Source organism: Camelina sativa, chromosome 7 (genome assembly GCF_000633955.1).
Source record: "Camelina sativa cultivar DH55 chromosome 7, Cs, whole genome shotgun sequence".
Taxonomy (NCBI): domain Eukaryota; kingdom Viridiplantae; phylum Streptophyta; class Magnoliopsida; order Brassicales; family Brassicaceae; genus Camelina; species Camelina sativa.
Window position 1 is genome coordinate 27,301,739 of NC_025691.1, and position 11,869 is coordinate 27,313,607.

Consider the following 11,869-nt stretch of genomic DNA (forward strand, 5'->3'; position numbering starts at 1 on the left):
CTTATAAGCCTAGTACGAACGATAGTTTAGTGCTTACCATACACATACGTAAAACGTAAACTTTGAATACGGATGGTCAGCAAATAGCCGTGGCTTGGAGGGCAGGGCATTGGATTTGGCTGTACATAACCTATGGCCATACATTATTATATATTACCTATGCTTGTGCACATAACCTATTACCTATGCCATAGTTTTCTTTTTCTAAAACAATAGTTCCTTCATGAAAAATAATGGATTTTAGTAAACCTACTGATACAAAAAAAAAAAGAAAGTAAATGGCTCTAATTAAATCCATCGTTTAGCCCGTTTGTTCTCCGAAATGGTAGGGTCTATATAACTTGATTGGTTAGACGATTTGCCCAAATGGTCCATGAGAGAGTTTTGTTTTTTGTTATCAAGTCTTTGGACATTTGGTCTAGTAACAAAAATGGTCCAGGATCATTTGTTGCGGCATATGGGAATAATGGGATTTAACAAAAATGGTATTATCTCACATCTGTCTTAACCATAACAAAAATGGGTCAGTAGTATACATAAGCTCCTAACTATATGACCTTTTACAGATATTATTAGTATTAGTTTAGTATAAAGTTTCAATTCAAACATATAGTTTCGCGTGATAGAATGTTTTATGAATTGGTGAAGTGCCTAATTGGTCGGTGCTGAATAGAAAACAAAAAAAAAGTTTCTATAACTTCAGTTGGTGTGGTTGGTACGGTTTAGTTCAACAAAAAAAGTGCAGTGAATTTGTCGATTAGTTGATTAAAGTTATAAAACTAATCTCTAATTTGTGAAATCAAGGAACTTAACATATACACATGCTAACCGAACTTTTCTAATAATATAAATAAATTTGTTGGTAAAAAAGACATATACTATACTGGTCTATACATGACAAATTACGAAAGAAATGCGGTATATAGTTCTAATAATAACAAAATTATATAAATATATACGGTTTTGTTAAAAATTGGATCTGCTCATGCACAATACATATATTATGTGTGTGTTTTTTTAAAGATCTTATTGTAGTTAAACATATGCATATTTTGTGAAGTGTTTGGGGGCGGTAATTAAGAACGCACACCACTAGAACGGGTTTGAATATTATTATTAAAATTGAGAAAACAAAAATAAATAAATTGAGTGTGGTGTGGGGATAGAAATAATATGATTAATTTGTCCACAAAAAAAAAAAAAAAAGTACTCCTACCCATAAGAATATTGCTAAAAGATAGTACATAGGATTCGAAGGAAGAAGAGGTAAAAAAAAAACGTTGAGCTAAAAGACACGACTTTTCTGGGCTCTAAAAAATCTGTTAGAAAACTCAACAAAAAGCTTTTTCTTACTTTCTGTGCAATTTCGTACTTCTAAAAACATTCCTTCTACAAATCTTCTTTTCCCAATTCAACAAAATAAAGTTAAAAAAAAAAAACTTATTCTTATAAAAATTAAAATCTAAAAAGTTAACTATTTCACTCTAACTTAACCCATTCGTAACGTCCTTCTAATGGCTTCTCCTTCTCGAAATCGAAATTATACCTAATAACCAAAAGAAACTCACTCTTAATTTAGCTGTAAAATTTTAGAAAAATTATGGATTATAAAACCAAAACTCAAATACTTACTTCTTCTCGAATTTTTTACTGAGATGTTTCTCAGCCTCCGCGAAAAAATCTTCGATTTCTGATACCGTTGGCATCTCCGCCGTCTTCTCTTTCTCCTTGGCTACTCTCCCGCTACAACAACTATCTAACGACTCTTTAACCATAGGTTCAAATTCCGATGAATAATTCTCCATGGATTTACTCGTTTCTCTGTCGTCTTCTCTCAAACTCTCAAACAGCTTCCTCTTCGTACCCCTTTTAAAACAACAAATTTATTGAGGAGAGAAGAAGAAGAAGTGAGAATAATAACCGGGAAAGTAACCAAAACCTTCAAAATTCAAATTATTTTCATATTTTACTCACTACTCACCGTCGATACGTCGACGTTTCGGTGTCACCATCTTTATCTTCCTCCTGCAAAAAAAAAAACACACAAATTTCAAAATTTTCAAAAGAAAAAAAAAAAAAAAAAAAAAAAACATTAAATGTCAACAGTTGCAAGAATCTAGAATCATAAACATTTAATAACCTCCAGATCTATGTTCTTATTATTATATTCATTGCTCCCACAACAAGACGACAAAACTCCATTATTATCACCGACTACGGCTGAGCTTTTAGCTTTCTCCGATCTGATATAAACGATTCTCCGGCTACGAAGCTGCATATACGTCGACGAAACTCCAGCTTCCACTAATCCTTTACCTTTCCTACATTTCCTCACCATCTTCGATTTTTAGGTTACGTGTGCGTGAAGTTAATCGTTTCTACGAAACAGAGAGAGAGAGAGAGAGAGAGAGAGAGAGAGAGAGAGAGAGAGAGAGAGAGAGAGAGAGAGAGAGAGAGAGAGAGAGAGAGAGAGAGAGAGAGAGAGAGAGAGAGAGAGAGAGAGAGAGAGAGAGAGAGAGAGAGAGAGAGAGAGAGAGAGAGAGAGAGAGAGAGAGAGAGAGAGAGAGAGAGAGAGAGAGAGAGAGAGAGAGAGAGAGAGAGAGAGAGAGAGAGAGAGAGAGAGAGAGAGAGAGAGAGAGAGAGAGAGAGAGAGAGAGAGAGAGAGAGAGAGAGAGAGATATGGTTAAAGTTGAGAGGATGAGGAAGAAGAAGAAGAAGAAGAAGATGAAGATGATGATGATTGACAGGATTGTGGTTTTAACGGCTAGGATTGAGTATAGAGGAGGAGCTTTTGGTTGGTTTTTGGGGTTTGATAGAGAAATGGCGTGTTTAAAAGTGGTCCTGTTGTTGTTTACAGTGACGGGGGAATCTTTAACGGGGAAACTGGAGGCGCCGTTATTTCGACCGCGTGTCGAACGATTAGGTTGAGTGACACGTGTCGGTTTTAAACGGTGACTTAACGGAACGGGAGGCGTAATAATTGTGGTGTAACCAACTATTTTAAAAACCCTCTCATCTCTTGGTAATTCACAGTTTTGCCATTACTCGCACCCCCAATTGTATAATTAGGGTAGACGATGTAGAGAGAATTGTTTAATTTAATTCATAATTGATGATGATGATGATGATGATGATGATAGTGTTAGATAATTGTTAAACTTCAACTATGAAACAAAAGACTAATAAAACATAAATATGACCTCCTTAATTAAAAATAAAGCCTACTAGACATGAGATGAATATTGCGCTCTCATCTGTATTTGTTAATATCTTTATATAGTAAACCCTTTCGCGCTGTCATTTGTATTTGTTAATGTCTTTAGGTATATGATAATCTCCTCCATATATTATACCTAGGGGTGATTACAACCTTTTAAGTTCATCACAAATTTATGAATCTAAGTCAAAGTGCTTGACGTATGATTCATTTTTTTGTTTAATGAACCTCTATATCAAAATTAAAACACTTGTTAATTTCTTTTGTTATTTTAGTTTTCTTAAGCCATAGATTTTTCATTTTATTATTTATATGTGCAAACAAATTGGAAACAAATATATTATTTGCGCTTGCGCGTATACACATATTAAAGCATATATAGCATTAGTTGATTAAGTGCCGATCGACATCCAGGAACAAGAAAACAACAAAAAACATGGCACACGTAATTATACATGTTGAAAGTTGATTATATATGATGGGAACATGATCATATAAGTTTAGAATACATAGTGTGAATTCCTCAAGTTCTGACATGTACTAGAATGATTATGACAAAATGTAATGGAGGTACCATATAGTAGTTAAGTGCAACTTCCTAAACCATTTGGTACATAACATAGATATATATATGTATAATTTGTTCGTACGGATCTTTCTAGTTCCTAAGAAATTCAAATACAAGGTCAAACCATTGCATTAAAATAATACTACTATGTATATCTACTCGAATTAAAAGTATGCTTATAGAATTTGCGAGTGATGCTAGGACCACATTTTACATTAATTGTTCAATGTAAGGCTAATATTTTTCACTAAAATAATATTGAATTTTGTTTAGATTTAGATTTGCTCATATATTCCAGTAAAATAATAGTAGGATTATATATTCAGGTTTGCTCAAATATGTTTTTCCATTTGGTTTCACATAAAAAAATAGTACTTAATTAGGGGTTTTCAAGTCCTAGCTAATATTTTACAACATAACATTAATAACAACCATGGATAGATTTTTCACTCCTTAGCTTGTTTGTTGTTTGCTTTCTTGGATGAATCTTTCAATCAATTTACAAACATCCATTTGCATTGATTGAAAATATTAAGCTTTTCACACTTTAATTATTGGCATGACGTAACGAACTGGTGATTGTGTTTCTGAATAAATAATATAATACTCAAGAAATCATGTACTATTAGTCTATTATATGTGTATTCATTTAGGTTAATTAAATGGATAGATCTGGGGATCGAAGATGAATCTTCTAAGCTCGAATCTCGTTTTGTCTCTTGATGTCACCTAAGATACTTTGTTGACTTCACCGTTAGTTAAAATATCCATACTTCATTCGTTAGTTCGTAAAGAATGATAAAATTAGAGGGGGTATTGGTTTGAGATTTAAAAAGAGTTTTAATGACTTTAAAAGTTATGTAAAATATGTTGTTATTTAATTAAGATATTTTAAGATTCTCTTAAAATTTGATGTTATTAGTTATGGATTTGTAAAAAGTTATCTAAAATCTTCATAAATATAGTGTTATTGGATTAAGAGTTTTATTAAGTCATTAAAAGTTTTATGTTATTCAAGTAAAACAAAAGAATCTTGGATTGTCAATAAATTAAACTATTATGTTATTGGTTTTAGGATTCTATATTATTTTATTCATTAAAAAAGTTTTGTAAACACTTTCATCAAATAGAGAGATTGTGAATCATATGAATTTTCATTTTTCTTTTCTAGAAAATAAAAAAAATAATAAACTGGGTTTTCAACATGGGCCTTCCTAATCATCTTCCATCATATCTCCATCCATCTCAACCAAACTCATATACCCAGCAAAAAAAATAAACAGAGTTACAATTATTTTGCAATGATCGAAAGCTAAAATATCAAAACAAAGCAAAAGAGAGCAAAACAGAACCAGAAAATGTTCTAGTGGAAAATGTTAAAACAAAGCAAAAGACTTCTGGTGGAAAATGTTCTGTTAGCAACGAAGATGGTTCAGGGTTTTAACAGGGAGTCAGTATCTCCTAGAGGGCTTTTAAAAGTGGATCTTAGGAAAGCTTTCGACTCAGTGAACTGGGATTTTGTCCTATTGGTGCTTGAGGCTGCAGATTTCCCTCCGGTTTTCACCAACTGGATTCGGCAATGTCTAACTTCAACTTCCTTCTCCATTAAAGTTAATGGTGAACTTTGTGGTTACTTTAAAGGCAAAAGAGGACTCAGGCAAGGAGACCCTCTATCTCCCCCTCTGTTTGTGATGGCCATGGAAGTATTCTCAAACCTTCTTGCTTCTAAATTTGACCAAGGAAGAATCGGCTTTTACCCTTTGGGAAGACAGCCTCAGGTTTCTCATCTAGCCTTTGCGGATGACATAATGCTCTTCTTTGATGGGTCCTCCTCATCTCTGCAGGAAATTACTGAAACTCTGGACTCTTTCCAGCGCCTTTCAGGTTTGAGAATGAACAAAAATAAAACTGAGTTGTTCCTTGCTGGCCTATCTCCACAGGATTTAGTTTCCATGCATTCCTTTGGCTTCCAATCTGGCTCTCTCCCTATAAGATATTTGGGTCTCCCTCTGCTTCACAGGAAACTTGGTAAGGCTGATTACTCTCCCCTCATAGACAAGGTTGCTGATCGCTTTAATGGCTGGGCAGTAAAGTGTCTCTCCTTCTGAGGCAGACTCCAATTGGTCTCCTCTGTTATCTATGGGCTGATAAACTTTTGGATGTCAGCTTTTGCCTTGCCTAAAGGATGCATTAAAGCCTTGGAAAAGCTGTGTAATATTTTTCTTTGGTCAGGGGATATTACTAAGAGGACCAATGCAAAAGTATCTTGGGCGAATGTCTGTTTACCAAAATCCGAAGGTGGTCTTGGGCTCAGGAATCTCCTAACTTGGAACAAGGTTCTCAACTTGAGGTTAGTTTGGTTACTCTTCTCAAGCAGTGGCTCTCTTTGGGTTGCATGGATGAAGGAGCACCATATTAAAACTGCCACNCAACTTCCTTCTCCATTAAAGTTAATGGTGAACTTTGTGGTTACTTTAAAGGCAAAAGAGGACTCAGGCAAGGAGACCCTCTATCTCCCCCTCTGTTTGTGATGGCCATGGAAGTATTCTCAAACCTTCTTGCTTCTAAATTTGACCAAGGAAGAATCGGCTTTTACCCTTTGGGAAGACAGCCTCAGGTTTCTCATCTAGCCTTTGCGGATGACATAATGCTCTTCTTTGATGGGTCCTCCTCATCTCTGCAGGAAATTACTGAAACTCTGGACTCTTTCCAGCGCCTTTCAGGTTTGAGAATGAACAAAAATAAAACTGAGTTGTTCCTTGCTGGCCTATCTCCACAGGATTTAGTTTCCATGCATTCCTTTGGCTTCCAATCTGGCTCTCTCCCTATAAGATATTTGGGTCTCCCTCTGCTTCACAGGAAACTTGGTAAGGCTGATTACTCTCCCCTCATAGACAAGGTTGCTGATCGCTTTAATGGCTGGGCAGTAAAGTGTCTCTCCTTCTGAGGCAGACTCCAATTGGTCTCCTCTGTTATCTATGGGCTGATAAACTTTTGGATGTCAGCTTTTGCCTTGCCTAAAGGATGCATTAAAGCCTTGGAAAAGCTGTGTAATAGTTTTCTTTGGTCAGGGGATATTACTAAGAGGACCAATGCAAAAGTATCTTGGGCGAATGTCTGTTTACCAAAATCCGAAGGTGGTCTTGGGCTCAGGAATCTCCTAACTTGGAACAAGGTTCTCAACTTGAGGTTAGTTTGGTTACTCTTCTCAAGCAGTGGCTCTCTTTGGGTTGCATGGATGAAGGAGCACCGTATTAAAACTGCCACTTTTTGGTCTGTTGAGCTTCACAGCAATTCCAGTTGGATCTGGAGATCCTTATTAAACCTGAGACCCTTGGCTAAAACTCTGATCCGATGTCAAATTGGTGATAGCACTTCTGCAAGTTTCTGGTTTGATCGTTGGTCTCCTCTAGGACCTCTAATCGATATGCTTGGGGACAATGGTCCAGTCTTATTGGGAATCCCCATCAATGCTCATGTTGTAGCTGCCACAAACTCTCACGGTTGGAGGCTCCCTTCTAGCAGATCCAGGAATCCGCTAGTTCTCAGCATCCGAGATCATTTGCTCTCAGTCCCAGCCCCCTCTCTCTCTCATGGCCCTGATCAGTTTCTGTGGGAAGTAGATAATCGCTCTTTGAATTCATTTTCTACAAAGAAAACTTGGAATCAGCTAAGACCCTCAAAGGAGCAACAATTTTGGGCAAAAGCTGTCTGGTTCAAACACCATGTGCCTAAACATGCCTTCACTTTTTGGGTTGCAAATCTGGATAAGCTCCCAGTCCGCTCAAGGCTCCTGAGCTGGGGAATGCAGGTATCTCCTGAATGCCCTCTGTGTAACTCTGAAACTGAATGCAGGGATCATCTTATGCTCCATTGTGCCTTCTCAGAGGAAGTCTGGCAGCTTATTTTGATGAAGCTCGGTCAACCAGTTTGTTGCTTTGTATCTTGGTCAACCTTAATCACTTGGCTTCTGTCCAAAACCCCTGGTCTCTCCACCACTTTGAAAAAGATTGCAGTGCAAACGACAGTGTTCCACCTATGGAAGGAAAAAAACATCAGAATTCATGATCATATTACGGCTTCCCCTTCTTCGATTTTCTCCCAAGTCGATAGAAGTGTCAGGGACATTCTCTTAGTGCGACAGTACCGTAAAGGGTATGGTCGCCTCTTATTCCAATGGTTTGTCCATTCATAGTTCTCTTTTAGAACCCCCTTAATCTACTAAATCTTTGTTTCTATGGCTTTTTATTTTTTTTTGGATTGTAGCAACTTCTGTAAATAACTTCTGTAATATAATTCACATTTTATCAAAAAAAAAAAACAGAACCAGAAAATTATATAACTCAATGAACCATCACGTCCAATTCCACCACCGAGCAATATCAATGAACCGTTACGTCTGATTCCTCCACCACCACTAAGAAAAAATCATGGCCCATCACGTCAGATTCCTCCAACACCACCGAGCAAGAACCGATGTTTATGATAATAAAAAAACTTCTAGTAATAAAACAATGTTCTGGAGATTTTAACCTCCCCCATGTCTTCCTTCGAGTCTCTTTCTCTCTTTCTTTTTATATTTTTTTTATCTCTTTTTTTGATAAAAGCGTTGTATAAACAAAAGAATATTGTGCAATATTTTTTCAGAAAGTTTGCAAGATTTTATGAAAGATTTTACAAGATTAGGAAAATAAATCAGCAGGATTTTAAAAAACTTTCTATACAATCTTCTAGAGTTCTTTTTTTTATACTTTTTATATTTTTATTTAAAATCATTAAAATTCTCTTTAATTATTAGTTAAAAACAAAGTTCAACATTATGATTTGTGTAAGAAAATATCATTAGATCCTGACAGTTCATGAATAGTCGAGGGGTCGTGCGGTATATTTTACTCTTTTATTATTGATTGATATTTATGACTTACAAGTGTTGGCTTAAATCCGAATAGCTATAGTCTTGAAGGGTCTTGAGCGAGTCATAATTTTGCAAAAAAAAAAAATGGCTAATTTCTTTTGTAAGCGATGAAGAAATCTATAATTAAGTATTAAGATTTGGTTGTGGTTGCTGCAAGCCTGCAACTTTCTCATTAATCGATTTGATAGCTGTTTAAATATTATCAAAATAAAAAAACTAATTTAATATTTATTGCAATTTAAACTGAAATTTATATTATTCACTAAAAATAAATTCTCTTACCAATGAATCCATAAAATTAATAGTCCTAATTACATCAACAATTGTTGTGAACCTATGGTACAACACTTATGTTTGTTGTTTATTGACAATAAAAACTGTACATTCTAAATTTTCAGTCTTCTCCCCTTGAAAAATGCTTCCACTCTAATCCCTCAAACACTACATGTCCACCATTTAAAGTTTCTGGTTTTCCCATTACATGGTAAGATCAACTAAGTAGAGAAAATTTACTTACCGATAAAATATGGTGGTAACGTAATTATGTGATTCAAGTACAATTCCACCAACCATGCAATTTTATATGCAAGATTACCATTTTATAAGCAAGAATTTGTTAAGTGGAGTTTAGAACAGACAACGGTTTAAATGAAAAGTGTTAAAATCATATGGTGAAATGGTTTAAATAAGTTTTAATTTCCCTAAATATTTGAAAATTCGATTATAAAACTTTATTATATGTCCCACATACTTGCAATTGTGATACAACATAATTTAGTTGTAACCATTGTTTGCAATTGCATAATCAACTTAATCTACATATTTACAATTTGATATACAAAATACTCTAATATAGATATTTTGGTCTTTAAGAAATTTATGAAATTGGGCATTTTTGAAAAGTGAGCATTTTTGAAATTCTCAAATTTAAAATTAGATTATTTTTTAGTTGATTTAAAAAAAAAAAAATTAGACAGTATGTGTTCAGGTATTGGTTTGTTTATATCTAAATGGATAAAATGTAGCAAAATAAAAGAGAAAGTAAGTACTACAAATGCCAAACTGCAGTAGAAAAGCAAAGAAAAAATACACTGAAAAACTCGTGCTAATATGCAGAATCAGTTGAAAACAAACTTCGTCAGAGGTTTCAAAAATGACAAAATAAGAAACCGACTGTTAAACGAATATGAAACTCACATTTCAAAAGACGTCTGAATCCCACATACAAAGAGAGTCCTGGACATTACAAAATCACATGTTGCTCGTCGTAACTGTATGTCAAATGTAAAAGCTACAGATAAGTCTCCGAGTAAAATAAAATAGAATTGACACTTAGAAAGAGATAAGTCAAGTTATCATCAACATCAGGAACTTTTTGCATCAGCATTACCATGTGTTGTGGATTTGGGCTTAATAAGTCATATTCTAGTAAAGGTTTTCTAACAACTAAAATTGGCCTCCATCACTCCCCTGGGCCTAGCCAACCCTTTTACTCTAACAGAAGCAACTTTTCTTTTGTTTGAAAAAGGGTTAAAATTTTGGTTTTTGCAACAGGATTCGAACCCTCAACGTTAAAGATTGTAGTAGAGCGTGTAACCATTAAGCCAAACTTTTTAATTTATATATATTTTGTCTCAGCGCATGGACAATAATAGACTGCATTCCGATAAATATATCTTGCTTTGAGACTGATTGTTCGGACATGATCAAGATGACTATCGCATTTGCAGAATGGCCAGCTTTCTCCTCCCATTCAGATTCCTTTGTAAAATTGTTGTTACATTTTCCCAACTTTTCTTTATATTAATATATATATATATTTTTGACAATCAATTTTTCTTTATGATTTCTTGTACTTCAAAATTTTCAGCTGATTTGTTTGTGGTTTGAAATGGTTAAGCTCATAGGTTAAATTTACCAAAATTCTTTTATCACACTTTTTAAAAAAGTTTGAATCTCGTAAATGATTACCTTATATATTACAAGGGGAAAAGTAACCTAAAACTCCAAAAATAGGATCCATAAGGGATATCCATGTATAGGAGAAAGGACAACTAAGTTTAAATCATGAAAGGTCAAGCTATATGAATTATGAAAAATAAAAATAATTATATACAATTAATTAACGCTTAATAGTTTTTTAATAAAAAATCAATACTTAATAGTTGTAAAGCACACGGACTCTTTTAATCAAATATTTAATTTAACTCCTCAAGTGTTGCCCCCATGTGATGAAAATTTCATCCCTATAAATAGACCAAATGGTCCAAGAGGTTTCATGCACCAACACATAATACATATTCGCCTTCGACTATATTCTATAATTTAAATTTTATTTTTCTAATTCTCGTCTCAGTTTATATATCAATGGCGAGAATTAATGTTTATCTTTTTGCAATTATCTTGCTTTTGATTATCAATATTGGTTCCATTGAAGGCCGAACACTCACCATGTCCACCGTAAAGACGGCTGGGGAACTCGGAGCTGATGGTACTGCGCTGCCATCGTCACCGGCTGAGCAACTTGAGTCACCACCGAGCCACGGGGTTGATACCTTCAGACCCACGGCACCTGGACATAGCCCTGGTATTGGACATTCCGTACACAATTAACGAAGAGGAACATGGTTTATGTGACTACACATATTAATGTGCTTTTATTTTTAATCTTTTGCCCCTTACTGAATATAGGATTGGGCTGTGCTATCTTTTTCGTTTTTTTTTTCTGAATATGGATTTTTTTCTTTCCTATCATTAATATGTATTTACGTAATTCTCTTCATATTCAGTTTCTTGCAAGTGTGAAACGGTGATTGTAATAATATTTAGTTGATTAAACTAAGTTTCTGTAATCCATCTTATTTTACAAGAAGTCTCTTTTTTTTTTTCTTAAAGAAATAAAATTGATCCTGTTTTTTTTTCTCACCCTCACATTTTCTAATTGAAAAGCCTATCTATTTATTTATGGATTTTTTATAACGAGGTGGTGTCTCATTGACTTGATCAACTGAATCTAACTCTAATTGCAAACCAATATCGAAATAGAAACAATATTATGTCCTTGTTATGTCCTCAATCCGTACGTAGTAATATATATCTTTACAATAATTTGGTATAATAATTTGATTCAACAGAATAACTGAACATCTTCTAATCTATTGGATTCCAC

General features: G+C 34.4%; 2 protein-coding genes across 2 annotated transcripts; one reads left to right on the forward strand and one right to left on the reverse strand.

The window, feature by feature from the left end:
* LOC104702872 (cyclin-dependent kinase inhibitor 1) lies at nt 1,101-2,446 on the reverse strand. Its single transcript, XM_010418793.2, has 4 exons — nt 2,141-2,446; nt 1,982-2,025; nt 1,633-1,866; nt 1,101-1,546 (listed from the first exon to the last, which is right to left on the reverse strand). The coding sequence occupies exons 1-4, from the start codon at nt 2,336-2,338 to the stop codon at nt 1,480-1,482; spliced, it is 543 nt and encodes a 180-aa protein (XP_010417095.1). The 5' UTR covers nt 2,339-2,446; the 3' UTR covers nt 1,101-1,479.
* LOC109125708 lies at nt 10,999-11,368 on the forward strand. Its single transcript, XM_019228200.1, has one exon. The coding sequence runs from the start codon at nt 11,068-11,070 to the stop codon at nt 11,311-11,313; it is 246 nt and encodes an 81-aa protein (XP_019083745.1). The 5' UTR covers nt 10,999-11,067; the 3' UTR covers nt 11,314-11,368.

Excerpts from the sequence above, each read along its gene's own strand:
- LOC104702872 (XM_010418793.2), bottom strand. The coding sequence starts at position 2,338 with ATGGTGAGGAAATGTAGGAAAGGTAAAGGATTAGTGGAAGCTGGAGTT. Across the intron at positions 2,026-2,140 it reads ATAAGAACATAGATCTGGAG|GAGGAAGATAAAGATGGTGA; the intron begins GTTATTAAATGT and ends TTTTTTTTGCAG. Across the intron at positions 1,547-1,632 it reads AGTAAAAAATTCGAGAAGAA|GTATAATTTCGATTTCGAGA; the intron begins GTAAGTATTTGA and ends TTTGGTTATTAG.
- LOC109125708 (XM_019228200.1), top strand. The coding sequence starts at position 11,068 with ATGGCGAGAATTAATGTTTATCTTTTTGCAATTATCTTGCTTTTGATT.